The sequence below is a fragment of the Oncorhynchus gorbuscha genome, linkage group LG07, assembly GCF_021184085.1.
Source record: "Oncorhynchus gorbuscha isolate QuinsamMale2020 ecotype Even-year linkage group LG07, OgorEven_v1.0, whole genome shotgun sequence".
Taxonomy (NCBI): domain Eukaryota; kingdom Metazoa; phylum Chordata; class Actinopteri; order Salmoniformes; family Salmonidae; genus Oncorhynchus; species Oncorhynchus gorbuscha.
In genome coordinates, this window is record NC_060179.1 from 53,000,446 (window position 1) to 53,024,824 (window position 24,379).

A 24,379-nucleotide genomic window follows, 5' to 3' on the forward strand; every position below is an offset into this window, starting at 1 on the left:
CTGGTGGAGTGAGTGGGATCATCATACGTTTATTAATCGTTCCCCAATAGCCTACTGGTGGAGTGAGTGGGATCATCATACGTTTATCAATCGTTCCCCAATAGCCTACTGGTGGAGTGAGTGGGATCATCATACGTTTATCAATCGTTCCCCAATAGCCTACTGGTGGAGTGAGTGGGATCATCATACGTTTATCAATCGTTCCCCAATAGCCTACTGGTGGAGGGAGTTGGATCATCATAAGTTTATCAATCGTTCCCCAATAGCCTACTGGTGGAGTGAGTGGGATCATCATACGTTTATCAATCGTTCCCCAATAGCCTACTGGTGGAGTGAGTGGGATCATCATACGTTTATCAATCGTTCCCCAATAGCCTACTGGTGGAGTGAGTGGGATCATCATATGTTTATCAATCGTTCCCCAATAGCCTACTGGTGGAGTGAGTGGGATCATCATACGTTTATCAATCGTTCCCCAATAGCCTACTGGTGGAGTGAGTGGGATCATCATAAGTTTATCAATCGTTCCCCAATAGCCTACTGGTGGAGTGAGTGGGATCATCATAAGTTTATCAATCGTTCCCCAATAGCCTACTGGTGGAGGGAGTGAGATAATCATGCTCAGGAAACGAATATGTGGCAACACATTCATCTTTATGACAGCGACACTCGTTTGCAAAGAAATCTCGTGCAACCTCCTTGAAAATGTTCTCATAATGAAACTTTACCAGACCGTGCAGAGATGTTTGTATACTAATACCCAAATAAGGGAACTGTGTTTTCATAGGAGTTGTTGATGGAAGTGAACATTTCTTGGCCGCTTCATTAAGAAACATTATTGCTGATTTTGTCCAATTTATTTTATACCCGGACAGCAATTTGAATTCTTCAAATGTGGATAATAAAGATGAAATTGAATTCTGATATGTGACACATATAGGAGATTATCATCCGCATATAGTGATATGATGTGATATGAGAGGAAGATTTAATCAGTGTAGGCTACGCAATCACATTCTGCCTTAGATGTAGGGCTAAAGGCTCTAGCGACAGAATTATTAACAATGGGGATAGGCCGTCCCCTTGTCTACATCCCCCCCAAAATAGGGAACGGACGTGAGAGTATACCATTTGTAGACACCATAGCAACAGGGTTTGCATATAGCACACGAATCATATCAGTCTAATTATTTCCCAAACCAAATTTATCCAAGTTATGGAGCCTTTGAAGTTGATCACTCTTGCATGATCTGGATTTGGTCGAGATATTCTGTTTTCATAGTGCAGTATATTGTCAAGCAAATGTGTTATGGGGCGGTGAACAGACCTCAACCATTCACCAATCCTTATTAACCTTTCCTGTCACAGCATTTTCTATATGCATCCACCCACTTTCCAAGCTGCTTGTTCCTCCTCAACCTATTAGAAACCTCATGACTGTAGATGCTCCATCTTCCACCCAGTCGGGACATTGACATGTCCTTTATGTCCTCTATAGGAGGGGACAGCGTGGTGAGCTCTGTGGCCCTGAGGATCGTCATGGGCAGCTGGTGGCTCTTCACCCTCATCGTATGTTCCTCCTACACGGCCAACCTGGCAGCCTACCTCACCGTCTCCCGCATGGACAACAACGTACGGTAGGTCACTCCTTGCCACTCTCCACACCATGAATCAATTTGATTCCCCTCCTGCATAAAAGTGTCAAGGTATTGTTAATCTGGGTGATCAATTCATGAATGACGTCTTTGGCTCTCCCCGCTATGGGACTGGCTAATGTTCTGTCTTCACTGAAGGACTAGAAAGACCATCCAGAGGGGAGTTCATTGGCTTTTGTTGTCGGCTTTTCACAGTCAGTCAGTGTTTTATGGGGGTCAAGCATTGTGAGTGGTCAATGCACTGTAATACAGTAGATGTTCTTAAAGACTCACAGCAGACTATTATACAACTAGGGGGGGTATGTTGAATAGAGCAAAACTTTCCGTTGAATTTTACTACCACTAACAGTTCCTGTTCACCATTATAAAGGGAAAATGCAAATTAAACTTATACCTAACGCAACAATGCGTTAGGTATAATGCTTCTTTATTAGCCAGAGCCGTAATGCAGGGCACTCATCCTGTAGCAACATGGGTGGCAGATCATATAGTACAGCACAAATCTCCACAGTGTCATCCACAAAATGTTTAACTGAAAACGACTTGACATGTCTAATGCATCATTGTGGTGTTCGGTAGCATCTAACACAGCACCTTCCTTCCTTCTGAAGGTGATACCACACAACGCTGGCATATGCCAACTGTTTGAAATGCCAGACAAACATCATGGCATCGTCCAGTCGAATCCATGTTTAATAATGATGTGCCTACATTGCCATCCTGCTCACAAACACACAGACACACGTACACGGACCTCACACATGGAGGCATGCGGTTGGATCTTTCAAGATTACCATCCCATCTTTGTTTGCCTTCGGATCTGCAAATGTTATCCACCGCTTATCCCCGCACAATGTATATTTGCTCGGGCGCTGTGGCTTTGATGTCCGATTGTATGTGATTATGCTGATGTTGTGCAAATGGTGTGTGAAAAAAGAGTGCCAACGTGTATGGTTAGGTGAGACAGCCACATATTGCACTCGTAGTAACTCCATTTTTCCTCAATAAAGTAGTCCTCAGCAAAGTCAGTGGTAGTAGGAAAAGGCAAGTGCAAGCTTTTTTTTTGCGGGGGGGGGGCATAAGAGTGTGATGTTTTATTTAAGATTCTCTTTGATGTTTTCAGAACATTGTTTCTGTCTGTATTCTTGGTACATTATGTAATGGAGACAGAGCTCTTGCCATTCTGTTGATGCTGCTGTTGGGAGAGGCTCTTTATTTATAGCCATCCTGATCATTCATCCTCCTGTTAGTGGAACTATGGCTGAATCGGACACTGGGCTCTTGCAACTGTCGCTGTGGATTGATGTCAACCTGACCCAGAGTTAGTGGAAAGGGTAGGTAGTGGTTGTGGATAGCTAGTGGAACGGGTAGATACGGGAAACAGTGCCTATCATAAGTATTCACCTCCCTTGGATTTCTTCAGATTTGATTGTGTTACAAAGTGGGACTAAAATGTAGTAAAATGTGTACTTTTTTTGTCAACAATCTACAGACAAAATTCTCTGTAATGTCAAAGTGGAAGGAAACTTATAAGATTCATGAAAAATAAAACGCTAATATACTTTGATAAGATCGGTATTCACCCACCTGAGTCAATATTTAGAAACACAGTGGTTACAGCTGTGTTCTTGGGAAAGTCTCTAAAAGCTTTGCACACCTGGATTGTGCAATATTTGCTCGTTATTCTTTTCAAAATTCTTCATGGTCTGTCAAGGTATTGGGGATCATGGTAGACAGCAATGTTCAAGTCTCGCCATTGATTTTCAAACAGATTTAAGTCAAAACTGTAACTTGGCCACTCAGGAACATTCACTATTTTCTTCGCAAGCAACTTGGCCTTGTGGTGTAGGTTATTGTCCTGCTGAAAAGTGAATTCCTCCCGCAGTGTCTGGTGTCAAGCAGAGTGAAGCAGGTTTTCCTCCAGGATTTTGCCTGAGCGTACCTCAATCCTGTTTCTTTTTATCCTGAACAACTCCCCAGTCTTTGCCGATGTCAAGCGTACCGATAGCACGATGCAGACACCACGTGCTTGAAAATACGGAGGCAGTTGCTTAGTAATGTGTTGTGTTGGATTTTCCCAAAAAACATGAGGCTTTGCATTTAGACCAAAAAAGTCTATCCCTTTGCCGTGATTCCCCATCCTCAGTGTTCTCCCATAGCAACACATGGTAACAACCTAAAAGCAGTTTCCTTCCTGTCCTGCACTGCAGTTCAGACGGACAACTGTATATTTGATGTGTCTTGACGGTTTATTCCATCATGCATAATTATTAACTTTACCATGCTTATAGAGATATTTACTGTCTTTTTTTGTTTGTTTAATGGTTACCCATCTACCAATCACAGGCCTTCTATATGAGGCTTTCAGAAAGCTATCTGTTCATTGTAGTTGAATCTGTGCTTGAAATGCAATACTTGACTGAGAGACCTTACTGATGTATGTATGGGGGACAGAGGAAGGGCTAGTCATTCAAAAATCATGTCAACCCCTATTATTTCACACAGAGCGAGTCCATGTATCTTATTACAGTATGTGATTTGTTAGGTCAAATGTTACTCCTGAACTAATTTAGGCTTACCTAAGCAAAGGGGGTAAAAACATATGCAAAAACTTCATTTTAGTTATTTAATTTGTATTCCTTTGTAGAAGTTTGTAGAATTTTCTCGTCACTTTGAGTATTTTGTGTAGATCAGTTATAAAACAATCACAATTGAGTATGTTTCAATCCCACTTTGTAACTTAACACAATCTGAAAGGGGGCGAATACTTATGATTCCCACTGTATATATTGGAAAGTACATTGGACACATGATTCCCATCCCACACCGATGAGCCTCTATCTGAAGGTTCTCCCATTGCACTTTTTTAGATTAGAAGCTACAGTACAACCCGTGGCAGCTTTCACCAGGTGTTAATAGTGATGTATGTGCATTAGCCTGTGGCATCATGAGTAGCCCCATGAGTTGCACCCCAGTATCTCTACTTCCACATTCATCTTCTGCACATCAATCACTCCCGTGTTTAATTGGTATATTGTAATTACTTCAACCACTATGGCCTATTTATTGCCTTACCTCCTTTATCTTACCTCATTTGCACACACTGTAGATAGACTTTTTTCTACTGTATCATTGACTGCGTGTTTGTTTATTCCATGTGTAACTCTGTGTTGTTGTATGTGTCGAACTGCTTTACTTTATCTTGGCCAGGTCACAGTTGTAAATGTGAACTTGTTCTCAACTAGCCTACCTGGTTAAATAAAGGTGAAGGAAAAATAAAAAATAAAAAGCCCCCACTCATGTAAAAACACACAAGTCTGCATTCACGTTCACCCAGTAACGCACTCATGCCTCTACCACTAAGTAATATGCAGTTGCATTGACAGTGTGTGAATTTAGTGGCATATGTCATTTGAGAGGTTTTGTACTCCAAACTTTGGGTAATGGTTTAATCAATTAATGACTTTAGATTTTGTTGTCCATTTATTGAAACACGGGAAACAAGTGCCTTCGTACCTTCTGTGAAGTGGGTGCAATATATTTGAGAAGGTGTCAAGTGACAGAGGCAAAAGATAAAACAAGGACATTTTAGGCATCCAAAAACCAAAAGCTGGTGAGTCATCAAAGTCATAATTATCTTTTCATCCTGATTTTTGCAGCTTTGTTCTCTCTGTTCCCTCTTATCCTTGATCAGTGGATTATGTAGATCTAACCAACCTTGTTCAAACCTAATTTGTATTCGCAGACCAGGCAGCCACCACGAAGATGCTCACAATGTCCAGTGAGTAATTTGTCTGGCAGGCCACGGTGTATTTCACATTTTGAATACATGTGTGGAGAATGCAAAACATTTAACTGAATAATTGATTGATTTTAAAGTGACCTCTAATGGGGAGAGAGAGAGAAGAGGGGGGGTCTTGATTGCTTAGATTTTTGCCATGGGAAGATGCTTGGCAAACAACAAATAACTCCTGTACATGTGTTCATGTACTATTACAGTGCGCAAATGTGCTGTACAGTCAGCGCCCCCCCTTTGCCTCCAGAACAGCCTGCATTCTTTGGGGCATGGATTCTACAAGGTGTCGGGAACCACAGGGATGTTGGTCCATGCTGACGTGATGACATCACGCAGTTGCTGCAGATTGGACAGCGGTACATTCATGCTGCCAACAGCCCGTTCCATCTCATCCCAAAGATGCTCTTTTGGATTTGTTCCGCAACAATGTTCAGATACGCTGTGGCATTCAATCGTTGCTCAATTGATATCAAGTGACCTAACGTGCCAGGAAAGAATTCCCCACACCAGTACACTACCTCAACCAGCCCTTACATTTGACACCAGGCAGTGTAGGTCCATGGACTCATGCTGCTTACGCCAAATACTGACTCTGCCATCCGCATGACGCAACAGGAACTGGGATTCGTAGGACCAGGCAATGTTTTTCCACTCCTCAATTGTCCAATGTTAGTGATCACGTGCCCACTGGAGCCGCTTCTACTTGTTTATAGCTGATAGGAGAGGAACCCGGTGTGGTCCTCTGCTGCAATAGCCCATCCATGACAAGGATCAACGAGTTGTGCATTCCGAGATGCCGTTCTGCACACCACAGTTATACTACGCCATTATATGTCTGTGTGTGGCCCGGCCCGCCTGTAAGCTTGCAGGATTCTAACCATTCTTCTTCGACGTCTCTCATCAACAAGCTGTTTTCGCCAGGACTGCCGCTGACTGGACGTTTTATGTTTGTCGCATCATTCTCGGTAAACCCTAGACACTGTCGTGCATGAAAAGCACAGGAGGGCGGATGTTTCGGAGATACTGTATCCAGCGCCCCTGGCACTGACGATTATACCATGCTCAAAGTAGGCTTAGGTCACTAGTTTTGCCCATTCTAACATTCAATCAAAAAGTAACTGAATCCGTCAATGCCTGTCTGCCTAGTTCAAATAGCAAGAATCGGCTGCATGACTCAAAGTCTGTAGGAGCGATCCATTTTCGTGAACGGGGTGGTGTATCTTATAAACTGACAGTGAGTGGTTTTCCTGATTGAAAATTGCATTTAATCTAGAGACACTCGTTCAACATTACACAAGTTTGACATCAATCATGTCCTTAATATGGACATTTGTTATTATTATGGGAATGTGACAGTCTGGAATGATTTGGATTTTTTTTTTGATTGTACGTCAAAATGTTTAATTTAGTATCTTCCTTTAAAGTATGTCATCAAGCCTGTCACGTCGGATATCACTGACTGTCTGAACACTATGGTGACATGCCAATTTTCCAAGCTGCTTCTTTTAACTATATTCAAGAAAATATAATCCAAGATGACTTTCCATCAGTTCATCTTCAATACATTCTTGCGTTGCAAAATAAATTGTTATATTTATTCAAGTAGACACATACAGCAGATATTCTTACTCACTTGTTTTGGTGCTTACTCAAAGTAAACCGATGACCAAGATATTCATGAATGTTGAAGTGTAGTTTTGCATATGTTGAAGGCCTCTTCAAAAAGCACTAAGCAACACACATATACAGTACCAGTCAAAAGTTTGGACACATCTACTCATTCCAGGCTTTTTCATTATTTTTTACTATTTTCTACATTGTAGAATAATAGTGAAGACATCACTATGAAATTACACATATGAAATCATGTAGTAACCCAAAAAGTGTTTAACAAATCTAAATATATTTTGTATTTTAGATTCTTCAAAGTACCACCATTTCCCTTGATGACAGCTTTGCACACTCTTGGCATTCTCTCAACCAGCTTCACCTGGAATGCTTTTCCAGCCGTCTTGAAGGAGTTCCCACTTATGCTGAGCACTTGTTGGCTGCTTTCAATTGGGTTGAGGTCGGGGGATTGTGGAGGCCAGGTCATCTGATGCAGCACTCCATCACTCTCGTTTTGGGTCAAATAGCCCTTACACGGCCTGGAGGTGTGTTGGGTCACTATCCTGTTGAAAAACAAATGGTAGTCCCACTAAGCGCAAACCAGATGGGATGGCGTATTGCTGCAGAATGCTTGTTAGCCATGCAGGTTAAGTGTGCCTTGAATATGAAATAATTCAAGGCATTCAAGGCACACTCACCGGCAAATCACCCCCACACATCACACATCCTCCTCCATGCTTCATGGTGGGAACCACACATGCAGAGATCATCTGTTCACCTAATCTGCATCTCATAAAGACATGACGGTTGAAACCAAAAATATAACATTTGGACTCATCAGACCAAAGGACAGATTTCCACAGATCTAATGTCCTTTGCTCTTGTTTCTTGGCCCAGGCAAGTCTCTTCCTATTATTGGTGTCCTTTAGTAGTGGTTTCTTTGCAGCAATTTGACCATGCAGGCCTGATTCACGCAGTCTCCTCTGAACAGTTGAGTCCTCCTCTGAATGTTGAGATGTGTTTGTTACTTGAACTCTGAAGCATTTATTTGGGCTGCAATCTGAGGTGCAGTTAACTCTCATGAACTTATCCTCTGCGGCAGAGGGAGCTCTGGGTCTTCCTTTCCTATGGCGGGCTTTATGAGAGCCAGTTTCATCATAGCGCTTGATGTTTTTTTGCGACTACATTTGAAGAAACGTTCAAAGTTCTTGACATTTTCTGAATTGACTGACCTTCGTGTCTTTAAGTAATGGTGAACTGTTGTTTCTCTTTGCTTATTTGAGTTGTTCTTGACATAATACGGAATTGGTCTTTTACCAAATAGGACTATCTTCTGTATACCACCCCTACCTTGTCACAAATGCATTAAGAAGGAAATAAATTCCACAAATTAACTTTTGACAAAGCACACTTTTGAATACCTGCTACAATGTAGAAAATATTAAAAGTAAAGAAAAACCCTTGAATGAGTAAAAAAAAACTAAGTGGGTGACTTGTAGCTTTTGTTAGTTACTTCTTATAGCTGCATGTTTCCGTTATCTGCTTTTGGGCAAGGGCACGAAGGTACCTGTTCACTTTCCCCCTTTTTTTGTCCAATTGAGCCAGTGAAAATGCAGCTAAGCTTGCAGTTATATTGAGGCCAGTTACTTAGAGCATTTCAAGTTTCCACTGAGGGCATCTTAAATCATTTAAATGGTCGTGGTTTGCATATCCACAAAAGGAAAACTTCACACTCATCCCCTATGTGAGAGTCCATATTTAAGGACTGCAATATCGTAACACCCACAGGATTTAGTATTTCTAGATTTTCTAGTAAACTGGATAAAATATATAAAACAAATACTGGGCTATATTCTATGCTAACCTTTTTTTAAAACAATTTAATGATGTTATGCGAATGCAATTGCTCAGAGAAAGAGATTTTGTTCGACAACTTTTCTTCTCAAAAAGACAGGGTTCAAAATGATTGACCAGGATAAAGGCACTGGCCCTTTTTCTAATGTTTTATGAGATTGTAGAACATATTGGGAAGGATCTTAGAACATTCCACCACACAGAATCTTTCCAGATCCTTGATCTCCTTGGCATGCGCTTATGGACTGCCCTCTTCAATTCAAACCACAGGTTTTCAATGGGGTTCAAGTCTAGAGGCAGATATGGCCATTGCCAAATGTTGATTTTGTGGTCAATTAACCATCTCTTTGTGGAATTTGATGTGTGCTTGGGGTTATTGTCTTGCTGGAAGATCCACTTGCAGCCAAGTTTCAGCCTCCTGGCAGAGGCAACCAGGTTTTGAGCTAAAATGTCCTTGCACTGGGTAAAGTTCATGATGCGGGGTTCTTTTCTGCTCATTACATCCTTCTTTTTACGCCAAGTGTGCGTGGCCAAAGAGCTCTATTTTCATGTCATCTGACCACAGCTCGCTCCGGTTCCAACCGAAGTGCCACTTCCATTTAGCAAACTCCAGGCATTAGCATTTGTTTAGTAACATGAAAATAAAGCTATTTGGCCACACACACACCAAACTACCTGACGTGTTCTATTAGCTCGAATCAGCTTAAATTAGGATAGTCCAATAGACATGTTTCATTTCAACCTATTGTGAAACCGCTCACCCCCAAAAAGAGATGCGTCTGCATGTTGCTAAATGCAACACAACTAATGGTTATCGCTTGACCCCTTGAAATGTTAGTTGATACAAAAGTATTAACATACTAGGTACCAGTGTATGAGACCGTAAACTGACCTTTCCATCAGTTATAATTAGGACTGACCCCAATTAGACAACTGGTTGATTGTTTGGTCGAAATTGTGTCTTGTGCCCGGTTTTCAACCATGATTGTCTTTATAAATTCAACTGTATATTATTAAACCAGTCTTTTCCCGTTCCCATTGTCAGAGTGGACACATTGGTTGCAGCGTTCACAACCTTTGCTACACTTGTGAGAAACACGTTTTGGTTTATTTCGTTCCATTTAAGAATGTAGTCAATTTAGTTATTGTCTTTTGTTTGGAGCGCTACTGTCAATGATGAGTAAGAACATGCACCTGATTATGCATAGAAGTAGTCCTATAGGCTACCTGACCTGAGCGCAAATGTAGGCATATAAATGTGCACATGTGGTGATCTGATAATATTTCTGATTGGATTAATGCACTACCACTAATGAGTTGTGGAGCTTCTCCACATCAATGTTTTCTTCACCTCAAACAGCAAGCAAACAAAGTAAGTTTTTACATCCAATGAGAATGACAATAGCTCCTCAATATATGTGAAAAACCTTTTTAGCTCTCTCCCTTTCGATAACCACTCAGCTGAAAGGGAAAAATGTCATGCTCTGATCCAGTGGAAATGTCATAAAATAGGTCTACCTGATGAGCTCTTATCCCTTGCGCAAAATGGCCTGCAGCTGTGTCTGTCCCATGCTCACTGGCACCGGAAACTCTGAGGGCCCAGAATATTTTATGCACTTGGGAGCTTCAGGCTGGACCCAAGTTAATAGCTGATACAATGTTTCAAGTTCATTGCAGACAGGCCATGTGTAGCAATGTGATTTATAAGACATTTATTTTTATCAGGATATTTTTTACCTGCAGGCTGCAATATTTTTATTTGTTGGCTTAATGTTGGCTATTTTTACATGGTCGGCATTGGCAATATAAGTAACTTTTAGGTTTGTATTATTTTCATTTAGATTTAGATAGTTTTAATTAACCAGATGACAATGATTTTGAGATACAAAGACGTTATTATAAATTAAATTAAACTGTTTTATGAAAATGTGCATATGAAAACCATAACTGGCATTGAGATTGGTAGAAATGTTGAGATAAATTGGCTTTCCACATGAGAAAGTTTGCCAACTCCTTCAGGAGTGTAATTGCAGAATCAGCGAAAGCCAGCAGGAGCGGATGGAGGATGGTCGGGTGATGTTAAGGTTATTCTCTTCTGGTTATCTTTATCTCTGGCTCCCTCTTGAGTCATTTGTGTCTTATTTCACCAAACAGCATCAGACAAGCATATCGTTGATTTTATTAAAACACATATATAAAAATAGACATGGTAAAATATTGACCAATCAATCGATTGCTAAAAAAACAGATGTCTTTCTGTCCACTAAGAATATATTTAGTCGGGACAGCCCAAGTTATGATATACCTCAATTAAATATGTCATTAGTGACTATATGCTCAGGGCTCATTCCAAAATGCAAACTATCCATGTGCCTTTAACCAAATATTTATTAGCTGTGAAATACACAAACGTTGCATTACAAATGGGCATGAATTCTTCTTCTAAACCAGAGTATAGCGACAGGTGAAGATTGTGGCAGGCATGCCCTTTAATACCATTTCAGTTTGAGATGTGCATTTTTCAGACAGACAGCAGTTTGCTAAACTGTAAACTAATGATTGTGTGCAATTTATGTTATTTAACCCTTATTTCACCAGGTAAGTTGACTGAGAACACATTCTAATTTACAGCAAGAACCTGGCGAATAGTTACCTGGGAGATGAATGAGCCAATTGTAAATTGGGAATGATTAGGTGGCTGTGATCGTATGCGGGCCAGATTAGGAATTTAGCCAGGACACCAGAGTTAACCCCCTTACAATAAGTGCCATGGGATCTTTGGTTACCACAGAGAGTCAGGACACACATTTAACATCCCATCCAAAAGACAGCACCCTACACAGGGCAATGTCCCCATCACTGCCCTTGGGGCATTGGGATATTTGTTTTTAGACCAGAGGGAAAAGTGCCTCCTTCTGGCACTCCAACACCACTTCCAGCAGCATCTGGTCTCCCATCTAAGGACCGACCCTGCTTAGCTTCAGAAGCATGCTAGCAGTACTTCCGGCGCCGACTGAGATGGCCGCCTCGCTTCGCGTTCCTAGGAAACTATGCAGTTTTTTGTTTTTTTATGTGTTATTTCTTACATTAGTACCCCAGGTCATCTTAGGTTTCATTACATACAGTCGAGAAGAACTACTGAATATAAGATCAGCGTCAACTCACCATCAGTACGACCAAGAATATGTTTTCCGCGACGCGGATCCTGTGTTCTGCCTTACAAACAGGACAACGGAATGGATCGCATGCAGCGACCCAAGGAAACGACTCCGAAAAAGAGGGAAACGCGGTGGTGTTCTGGTCAGACTCCGAAAAAGGGCACATCGCGCACCACTTCCCAGTATTCTTCTTGCCAATGTCCAGTCTCTCGACAACAAGGTTGATGAAATCCGAGCAAGGGTGGCATTCCAGAGGGACATCAGAGACTGCAACGTTCTTTGCTTTACGGAGACATGGCTTACTGGGAAAACGCTATCCAGGGCGCTGCAGCCAACGGGTTTCTCCACGCATCGCGCCGACAGAAACAAACATCTATCTGGTAAGAAGAGTGGCGGGGGCGTATGCCTCATGACTAACGGGACATGGTGTGATGAAGGAAACATACAGGAACTCAAATCCTTCTGTTCACCTGATTTAGAATTCCTCACAATCAAATGTAGACCGCATTATCTTCCAAGAGAATTCTCTTCGATTATAATCACAGCCGTATATATATCCCCCCCAAGCAGACACATCGATGGCTCTGAACGAACTTTATTTAACTCTTTGCAAACTGGAAAACATTTATCCGGAGGCTGCATTCATTGTAGCTGGGGATTTTAACAAAGCCAATCTGAAAACAAGACTCCCTAAATTTTATCAGCATATCGATTGCGCAACCAGGGGTGGTAAAACCTTGGATCATTGTTACTCTAACTTCCGCGACGCATATAAGGCCCTGCCCCGCCCCCTTTCGGGAAAGCTGACCACGACTCCATTTTGCTGATCCCTGCCTACAGGCAGAAATTAAAACAAGAGGCTCCCACGCTGAGGTCTGTCCAACGCTGGTCAGACCAAGCTGACTCTACACTCCAAGACTGCTTCCATCACGTGGACTGGGACATGTTTCGTATTGCGTCAGATGGGAATATTGACGAATACGCTGATTCGGTGTGCGAGTTCATTAGAACGTGCGTCGAAGATGTCGTTCCCATAGCAACGATAAAAACATTCCCTAACCAGAAACCGTGGATTGATGGCAGCATTCGCGTGAAACTGAAAGCGCGAACCACTGCTTTTAATCAGGGCAAGGTGTCTGGCAACATGACTGAATACAAACAGTGCAGCTATTCCCTCCGTAAGGCTATCAAACAAGCTAAGTGTCAGTACAGAGACAAAGTGGAATCTCAATTCAATGGCTCAGACACAAGAGGCATGTGGCAGGGTCTACAGTCAATCACGGACTACAAGATGAAATCCAGCCCAGTCACGGACCAGGATGTCTTGCTCCCAGGCAGACTAAATAACTTTTTGCCCGCTTTGAGGACAATACAGTGCCACTGACACGGCCTGCAACGGAAACATGCGGTCTCTCCTTCACTGCAGCCGAGGTGAGTAAGACATTTAAACGTGTTAACCCTCGCAAGGCTGCAGGCCCAGACGGCATCCCCAGCCGCGCCCTCAGAGCATGCGCAGACCAGCTGGCCGGTGTGTTTACGGACATATTCAATCAATCCCTATACCAGTCTGCTGTTCCCACATGCTTCAAGAGGGCCACCATTGTTCCTGTTCCCAAGAAAGCTAAGGTAACTGAGCTAAACGACTACCGCCCCGTAGCACTCACTTCCGTCATCATGAAGTGCTTTGAGAGACTAGTCAAGGACCATATCACCTCCACCCTACCTGACACCCTAGACCCACTCCAATTTGCTTACCGCCCAAATAGGTCCACAGACGATGCAATCTCAACCACACTGCACACTGCCCTAACCCACCTGGACAAGAGGAATACCTATGTGAGAATGCTGTTCATCGACTACAGCTCGGCATTCAACACCATAGTACCCTCCAAGCTCGTCATCAAGCTCAAGACCCTGGGTCTCGACCCCGCCCTGTGCAACTGGGTACTGGACTTCCTGACGGGCCGCCCCCAGGTGGTGAGGGTAGGCAACAACATCTCCTCCCCGCTGATCCTCAACACGGGGGCCCCACAAGGGTGCGTTCTGAGCCCTCTCCTGTACTCCCTGTTCACCCACGACTGCGTGGCCACGCACGCCTCCAACTCAATCATCAAGTTTGCGGACGACACAACAGTGGTAGGCTTGATTACCAACAACGACGAGACGGCCTACAGGGAGGAGGTGAGGGCCCTCGGAGTGTGGTGTCAGGAAAATAACCTCACACTCAACGTCAACAAAACTAAGGAGATGATTGTGGACTTCAGGAAACAGCAGAGGGAACACCCCCTATCCACATCGATGGAACAGTAGTGGAGAGGGTAGCTAGTTTTAAGTTCCTCGGCATACACATCACAGACAAACTGAATTGGTCCACTCACACTGACAGCGTCGTGAAGAAGGCGCAGCAGCGCCTATTCAACCTCAGGAGGCTGAAGGAATTCGGCTTGTCACCAAAAGCACTCACAAACTTCTACAGATGCACAATCGAGAGCATCCTGGCGGGCTGTATCACCGCCTGGTACGGCAACTGCTCCGCCCTCAACCGTAAGGCTCTCCAGAGGGTAGTGAGGACTGCACAACGCATCACCGGGGGCAAACTACCTGCCCTCCAGGACACCTACACCACCCGTTGTTACAGGAAGGCCATAAAGATCATCAAGGACATCAACCACCCGAACCACTGCCTGTTCACCCCGCTATCATCCAGAAGGCGAGGTCAGTACAGGTGCATCAAAGCTGGGACCGAGAGACTGAAAAACAGCTTCTATCTCAAGGCCATCAGACTGTTAAACAGCCACCACTAACACTGAGTGGCTGCTGCCAACACACTGTCATTGACACTGACCCAACTCCAGCCATTTTAATAATGGGAATTGATGGGAAATGATATAAATATATCACTAGCCACTTTAAACAATGCTACCTTATATAATGTTACTTACCCTACATTATTAATCTCATATGCATATGTATATACTGTACTCTACATCATCGACTGCATCCTTATGTAACACATGTATCACTAGCCACTTTAACTATGCCACTTTGTTTACTTTGTCTACACACTCATCTCATATGTATATACTGTACTCGATACCATCTACTGTATGCTGCTCTGTACCATCACTCATTCATATATCCTTATGTACATGTTCCTTATCCCCTTACACTGTGTATAAGACAGTAGTTTTGGAATTGTTAGTTAGATTACTTGTTGGTTATCACTGCATTGTCGGAACTAGAAGCACAAGCATTTCGCTACACTCGCATTAACATCTGCTAACCATGTGTATGTGACAAATAAAATTTGATTTGATTTGATGATTTGATGCTGCTGGCTCAATCCAATGCTTACTGGTAACTTGGCATAGATAGACTGCTGTGTGATTTGGTGACTGTCCCGGAGGTAGCCTAGGAGCAATGCTGATACAGTGCCTTCAAAATGTATTCAGACCCCTTCACTTTTTGTTACGTGACAGCCTTATTTTAAAACAGATAAAATCGTTTTTTTCCCCCTCATGAATCTTCACACAATACCCCATAATTACAAAGTGAAAACCAGTTTTTTAAAACATTTTTGCAAATGTATTAAAAATAAAAAACTTAAATAGTACATTTACATAAGTATTCAAACCCTTTACTCAAGTTATTTATTGAAGCACCTTTGGCAGATATTACAGCATCGAGTCTTCTTGGGTATGACGCTACAAGCTTGGCACTAGAGGTCGACCGATTAATCGGAATGGCCGATTAATTAGGGCCGATTTCAAGTTTTCATAACAATCGGAAATCTGTGATTTTGGACTCCGATTTTGACGATTAAATTTTTTTTTTTTACACCTTTATTTCATCTTTATTTAACTAGGCAAGTCAGTTAAGAACACATCCTTATTTTCAATGACGGCCTAGGAACGGTGGGTTGTCTGCCTTGTTCAGGGGCAGAACGACAGATTTTTACCTTGTCAGCTCAGGGATTTAATCTTGCAACCTTACGGTTAACTAGTCCAACGCTCTAACCACCTGCCTCACGAGGAGCCCGCCTGTTACGCAAATGCAGTAAGAAGCCAAGGTAAGTTGCTAGCTAGCATTAAACTCAATCATAATCACTAGTTATAACTACACATGGTTGATGATATTACTAGTTTATCTAGAGTGTCCTGCGTTGCATATAATCGATGCAGTGCACATTCGCAAAAAAAGGATTGTCGTTGCTCCAACGTGTACCTAACCATAAACACCAATGCATTTCTTAAAATCAATACACAGAAGTATATATTTTTAAACCTGCATATTTAGCTAAACTAAATCCAGGTTAACAGGCAATATTAACCAGGTGAAATTGTGACATTTCTCTTGCGTTCATTGCACGCAGAGTCAGGGTATATGCAACAGTTTGAGCCGCCTGGCTCATTGCGAACTAATTTGCCAGAATTTTACGTAATTATGACATAACATTGAAGGTTGTGCAATGTAACAGGAATATTTAGACTGATGGATGGCACCAGTTAGATAAAATACGGAACAAACAAAGAATAAACGTCTTGTTTTTGAGATGATAGTTTCCGGATTCGACCATATTAATGACCTAAGGCTCGTATTTCTGTGTGTTATTATGTTATAATTAAGTCTATGATTTGATAGAGCAGCCTGACTGAGCGATGGTAGGCACCAGCAGGCTCATAAGCATTCATTCAAACAGCACTTTTGTGCGTTTTGCCAGCAGATCTGCTGTTTTTGACTTCAAGCCTATCAACTCCCGAGATTAGGCTGATGTAATGATGTGATGTGAAATGGCTAGCTAGTTAGCGGGGTGATCGCTAATAGCGTTTCAAACGTCACTCGCTCTGAGACTTGGAGTAGTTGGTACCCTTGCTCTGCATGGGTAACGTTGCTTCGAGGGTGGCTGTTGTCATTGTGTTCCTGGTTCGAGCCCAGGTAGGAGCGATAAGAGGTACGGAAGCTATACTGTTACACTGGCAATACTATAGTGCCTATGAGAACATCCAATAGTCAATGGTATATGAAATATAAATGGTATAGAGAGAAATAGTCCTATAATTCCTACAACCTAAATCTTCTTACCTGGGAATATTGAATGCTAAAAGGAACCACCAGCTTTCATATGTCCTTACGTTCTGAGCAAGGAACTTAAACATTAGTTTTCTTACATGGCACATATTGCACTTGAACTTTCTTCTCCAACACTTTGTTTTTGCATTATTTAAACCAAATTGAACATGTTTCATTATTTATTTGAGGCTAAATTGATTTTATTGATGTATTATATTAAGTTAAAATGAGTGTTCATTCAGTATTGTTGTAATTGTCATTATTACAAATCAATTCTAAAAATCGGCCAATTAATCGGTATCGGGTTTTTTGGCCCCCCAATAATCGGTAGCGGTATCGGCGTTGAAAAATCATAATCGGTCGACCTCTACTTGGCACACCTGTATTTGGGGAGTTTCTCCCATTCTTCTCTGCAGATCCTCTCAAGCTCTGTCAGGTTGGATGGGGAGCGTTGCTGCACAGTTGTTTTCAGGTCTCTCCCGAGATGTTCGATCGGATTCAAGTTCAGGCTCTGGCTAGGCCACTCAAGGGCATTCAGAGATGCTCCGGAGCAGGTTTTCATCAAGTATCTCTCTGTACTTTGCGCCGTTCATCTTTCCCTCTACCCTGACTAGTCTCCCAGTCCCTGCCGCTGAAAAACATCCCTAAAGTATGATGCTGCCACCACCATGTTTCACCGTAGGGATGGTGCCAGGTTTCCTCCAGACATGATGCTTGGCATTTAGGCTAAAGTGTTCAATCTTGGCTTCATCAGACCAAAGAATCTTGTTTCTCATGATCTGCGAGTCCTTTAGGTACCTTTTGGCAAACTCCAAGCGGGCTGTCATGTGCCTTTTACTGAGAAGTGGCTTCCGTCTGGCCACTCTACCATAAAGGCCTTGGTGGAGTGCTGCAGAGATGGTTGCCCATGTGGAAGGTTCTCCCACCTCCACAGAGGAACTCTGGAGCTCTGTCAGTGACCATCAGGTTCTTGGTCACCTCCCTGACCAAGGCCCTTCTCCCCCAATTGCTCAGTTTGGCCGGGCGGCCACCTCTAGGAAGTCTTGGTGGTTCCACACTTCTTCCATTTAAGAATGATGGAGGCCACTGTGTTCTTGGGGACCTTCAATGCTCCCTTCCCCAGATCTGTGCCTCGACACAATCCTGTCTCAGTGCTGGACAATTCCTTCGACCTCATGGCTTGGTTTTTGCTCTGACATGTACTGCCAACTGTGGGACCTTATATGGACAGGTGTGTTCCTTTCCAGATCATGTCCAATCAATTGAATTTACCAAAGGTGGACTCCAAGGAAGTTGTAGAAGCATTTCAAGGATGATCAATGGAAACAGGATGCACCTGAGCTCAATTTCAAATCCCGTAGCAAAGGGTCTGAATTTGAATAGATTTGCAAAAATTTATATAAACCTGTTTTTAATCATTTTTTAATAAGCCTGTAACATAACAAAATGTGGAAAAAGTGAAGGGTGAATCGTATGCACAGAATGTATCGTATGCACAGCATATTTTAATTACTCTTCCACACATTGGTAACCAAGTAGCAATGTGTCGCTCATAATGAAGTGCTTAATTTCATTTAATTACACACTTGAATCAGAAATCTTTCACTGCATCACAGTGAAAACTCCTTCTAGACAATCAAGTTCAGTTAGAATTGTTGGCACTCTTTTATAAAACTGATGATAAAGTAGGTGTGGGCGTTGCCTGCCACCTTTTAGAAAGGCAACTAACTATTAGAAAGTTGTGGGTAGATTTCTCTACAGGATAGAGTAAGACTTGACTGTTCTGTAAGGTTAGAGGTTTGTGTTGCTCATTGTTTATGACATGATAGCTGCCTATCTCAACATCTCTTTGAGATAAATTAGGTGTGTGAAAATGTTATTGGCTTTTTTGTGATACCCTGATCTGATCCAGCCCAAAAGTGATTCATCTGTTTAAGAGTCCGTTTTGATTAAAAGTCAGGCTTTCCCACCTTTAACGTTAAAAACAATGTCCCTTCACCACTTCTCTTAAATTATTTCCTGTGCCTCATCTGGTGTTTACAGACTAATAAGCTTACAAACAACTCATCAGCATCATTACTTCCTGTCTTGTGATGTCCATAAGAAATGTTGACCTTCATTTCCCCTGGACTGTTGTTATGACACAGACCAGCGAGTGTCTAAACAGAGCGCTGCTATGCAACAGCTTACCCACCTGCCAAGCTGGAGCTGTCTCACACTGAGAGCATACAGCTGACATCTGCATGTATATAGGCCTATCCTCAATTTTCTCTGTTAATTTTTTTTCTGTTTTTCAACTTGAAAAGATAAGTTAATGTGTTGCTTTGAAATACTATATATACAAAGGTATATGGATACCCCTTCAAATTGGTGGATTTGGCTATTTCAGACAATTTGTTTTACCTTTATTTAACTAGGCATATCAGTTAATTAAGAACACATTCTTATTTTCAATGATGGCCTAGGAAGAGTGGGTTAACTGCCTTGTTCAGGGGTAGAACAACAGATTTTTCCTTGTCAGTTTGAGGATTTGATCTTGCAACCTTTAGGTTACTAGTCCAACGCTCTTGCCACTAGGCTACCTGCTGTCCAAAATTAACATCCGTTGCTGACAGGTGTATAAAATCGAGCACACAGCCATGCAATCTCCATAGACAAACTTTGGCAGTAGAAGAGCTCAGTGACGTTCAACGTGGAATAGCAGAGCACCTTTTAATGGTTCAAACAGCTGACCAACCAGCCTGTTACAAGCGCTTGGTAAACTTTTGGAAAAATGTGTGTTTTATAAAATACAAAGTTATCTTACAGAAAACAAATGAACAACAGCACGCTTATAGGGAAGGGCACTCAACATATAGGTGTTATGGATTTGCATCCTCTGCCTTATTATGGATTGAGAGTTACCTGGACACGCATTCAAATTCAGTTGAGTGTGGTGTACCGCAGGGCAGCCGGCTATGGACATTATTGTTTTCTGATTTTATAAATAACTTGTGTGTCTATGTACGCTGACAACTCAACAGTGTACACGTTGGCTGCAACAGTAAAATAAATAACTGAGACACTTCACATAGAGCTCCAGTCAGTTTTAGAATGGGCAACTAGCAATAGGCTGGTGGTAAATATCTAAAACTAAAACCTAATCTTTGGGACAAAGCACTCACTCAACACTAAACCTTGTTTCGATCTATTATTGAATAATGTGACTATTGAGCCATTTGACGAGACTAAACTGCTGGGTGTAACCCTAGATAGCAAGTTTTCATGGTCAAAACGTATAGACTCAATGGTTGCTCTGCCTTCTTGACATCTCAGTCGACCAGACAGGACCTACAGGCCCTAGTTCTCGCACCTGGACTACTGCCTATCTGTGTGGTCATGTCCGGTAAAGAAGGACATAGGTAAATTACAGTTGGTCCAGAACAAAGTAGCACATATCACAGTTAGATGTACAATACACAGAAGGAAAGTGTCAGTAACACCCCAGACAATTCAAGCTGGCAATAAAACCAGTTTTAAAAAAAACAGATAAAAGAACCCCTTACTTCACAAAGGGGAATGTAAAGAGACACAGCCATTTTATATACATTGTATTGTCATTTTCACTGTACTATGTATTAGATCTAAATATTGTGTGTACATTTAAATGTAAAGGAAATATTTACATTGCAGCATACAATGACATTCTAGGCGATTCTGTGCTTCCAACTTTGTGGCAACAGTTTGGGGGAAGGCCCTTTTGTTTTTTATCATGACAATGCCGCTGTGCACAAAGCATAGTCTATACAGAAATGGTTTGTCGAGATCAGTGTGGAAGAACTGGACTGGCTTGCACGAACCCTAACCTCAACCCCATTGAACACCTTTGGAATGAATGGTAACGTCGACAGCGAGCCAAGCCTAATTGCCAGGCCTAAGTGCTAACCTCACTAATGTTCTTGTAGCTGAATGCAGGCAAGTCCCTGCAGAAATGTTCCAACATCTAGTGGAAAGCCTTCTGAGAAGAGTGGAGGCTGTTATAGCAGCAAAGGGGGGACCAACTCCATATTAATGCCCATGGTTCTGAAATGAGATGTTCAACGAGGAGGTGTCCACATGCTTTTGGTCATGTAGTGCTATTAGTAACATTTTGATTAGAGTGACTCATCTTTATAAGTTGAACACCCATGTACAAAGTACTTGGAGGTACTCCCAATTTCATGATATGCAATTGGTAGTCACAGTCTTTTCCCATCGCTGCAACTCCCGTATGGACTCGGGAGAGGCAAATGTCCTCTGAAACACGACCCTGCCAAGCCGTGCTGCTTCTTGACACACTGCTCGCTTAACCTGGAAGCCAGCCGCACAAATGTGTTGGAGGAAACAACGTATATCTGCCGATAGTGTCAGCGTGCATGCGCCCGGCCCACCAAAGGAGTCGCTATAGCACGATGGGGCAATGACTTCCCAGCCGCCCAAACCCTCCCCTAACCCGGACAATGCTGGGCCAATTGTGCGCCACCTCATGGGTCTCCCGGTCGCAGGTGGCTGTGTCACAGCCCGGGATCGAACTCGAGTCTGTAGTGATGCCTCAAGCACTGTAATCCAGTGCCTTAGACAGCTGCGCCACTCGTGAGGCCCCAAAGTATATTTTACAGTGTACTTTACTGTACATACAGTGTCTGTTCTCGTTATACACTTGACTTGATGCATTTCTCTGTGTTCTTCCCTCTGTCTCTACAGAACATTCCAGGACCTGTCCAGGCAGATGGATGTGTCCTACGGCACTGTGAGAGACTCAGCCGTCTATGAATACTTCAAGAACAAGGGCACCAACCCGCTGGAGCAGGACAGCACATACGCAGAGCTGTGGAGGACCATCAGCAAGAACAACGGCCATGACTACTCTGTGTCCAGTCCCTCAGAAGGCATCCGCAAGGTAGGTTGACGAAGACTAAGCAGGTGCGTGCTAATAAAGAGAGGATGCCTAAGTACAGGCTGGCAACTCTTTTAAGTAGTAATTGCTTAGCTACTGTGTATTTCAACAAAAACAGAAAACAGTTTCATATTTGGCAACAAAAAAAATTCAATCTTTCCATTGTCATTTCACTGTCATTTCACAGTATGGCGTCATACTGTTCTCCCTTAAACTGTGCCTGTGGTTCCACAGTATTTCAAACAAATTGGACAGGCAAATTCAACATAATCTTTGACTCTCTGTCTGAATAAACTGCAAGTGCTGTTTTGTGACATTGTCACAATTATATTGGTTCATCTCATATACTGCCCGAAATACATTACCAAGACAGAACAATACTTTGCCTGCCCATATGCTGAGAAGTAGAATGACATATCATAGATCTTCACATTTGTACTCTGTACACATTTTAATTAACTTTATGTCACATTTAGTCCTTATACTACAAAACAAAGGCTTTTTGTCTCAACCTCAGCTAAATTAGCCTTTTAGCAGGACAGTATTAGTGTTAGTTAACTTTAAGAGGTAGAAGTTGCTTGGATACAACATCAAAACACACATCAGGCACCTTCTCTATTTTGACAAAAGCTAGCACAATGGTAAATCTTAGCTGCTGGTGGCAGCTCTTACCGGTTTGCGGTTTGTCCGAAATATTTTTTGCTATTTTCACAACCAGAAGTATAGACACAGTAGCTGGCTGTGGCGCGAAAGGGCTAGTTTTGATGAATAAACAAGGCGTAGGTGTGTCAAGGCTTTGACCCTTCACTGGTCAATCAGTCTTGTATGTGTTGCGTTGTCATCCACTTCGAATGTTAGTCCGTTATAGCCTATTTTGTTAAATAGCCTACAGAAACAAAATAACAAAATGTCGACCTATCCCCTATCATGTTGAACATGTTTGCAGTCCACATTGTTCGAAGTAATTGCATGGCATCATTATAGAAATATATTGTTAAACGTTTCATTCGCAATGATATATGCCTACTGTATGCATTATGTCTGAGCCATGGACATGCCAAAGGTTGTCAATAAGCAAGATTAAATTATCTATTGATAAGACCTAAAAAAAATACATTGAATAATTAAATTATATTAAAATGGAACATCAACTTGTTTTAATTAAATAGCCTATGTCTAAATACAGTTACAGGCACCATAATGTCTCCCTGTGGGCATACAATATTAGGTCTAAGACAATGTAGAGTATGGAGGATTTGACACACATCCAAACTTTTCACAGGAGCTGGAAAAAATATCCAGTATAAAGAGAAAGGGGAAATGTCCTACAGTCACTGATCCCTTTCATGCAGTGGGCATCACACATAATGAGTCTAAACTTTTCACAGAAGTTGGACCAAAAGTGATGCTCAATGTAAAGACAAAAGGGAAACAGTCTGTTGACTGTTTTGCTGCTCGTGGTATTTTAAGAACACATGGGTGATGTATATGTGTATGTATGTGTGCCTCTGGCAAAACCCATGCCATGACCATTTGTGTCTCAAAGAGCAACTGAATATAATAAGAAACTTCTTCTTTTGAAAACAGCCTATGTGGCATTGATATGAGTCAGGAACATGTATTATACAAGCCATACCGTGGGGGGCTGGACCCAGTCAGGTCTTTGACCCGACAATATAACAAGCCATACCGTGGGGTGCTGGACCCCAGTCAGGTCTTTGACCCGACAATATAACGAGCCAAACTGTGGGGTGCTGGACCCAGTCAGGTCTTTGACAACAATATAACAAGCCATACCGTGGGGGGCTGGATCCAGTCAGGTCTTTGACAACAATATAACAAGCCATACCATGTTGGGCTGGGCCCAGTCAGGTCTTTGACAACAATATAACAAGCCATACCGTGGGGGGCTGGATCCAGTCAGGTCTTTGACAACAATATAACAAGCCATACCATGGGGGGCTGGACCCAGTCAGGTCTTCGACCCGACAATATAAAAAACCATACCATGGGGTGCTGGACCCAGTCAGGTCTTTGACAACAATATAACAAGCCATACCGTGGGGGGCTGGATCCAGTCAGGTCTTTGACAACAATATAACAAGCCATACCATGGGGGGCTGGGCCCAGTCAGGTCTTTGACAACAATATAACAAGCCATACCGTGGGGTGCTGGACCCAGTCAGGTCTTTGACAACAATATAACAAGCCATACCGTGGGATGCTGGACCTAGTCAGGTCTTTGACAACAATATAACAAGCCATACCATGGGGGGCTGGATCCAGTCAGGTCTTTGACAACAATATAACAAGCCATACCGTG

General features: G+C 42.4%; 1 protein-coding gene across 2 annotated transcripts in view; it reads left to right on the forward strand.

Moving 5' to 3' along the window:
• The window catches only part of LOC124040008 (glutamate receptor ionotropic, delta-1-like), a 432,261-nt gene that overhangs the window by 389,197 nt on the left and 18,685 nt on the right, over positions 1-24,379 (forward strand). For both annotated transcript variants that reach the window (XM_046356698.1, XM_046356699.1), the window contains exons 12-13: positions 1,499-1,637; positions 21,864-22,059. In XM_046356698.1, coding sequence (XP_046212654.1) covers positions 1,499-1,637; positions 21,864-22,059 — 335 coding nt within the window. The remainder of the gene's footprint in view (positions 1-1,498; positions 1,638-21,863; positions 22,060-24,379) is intronic.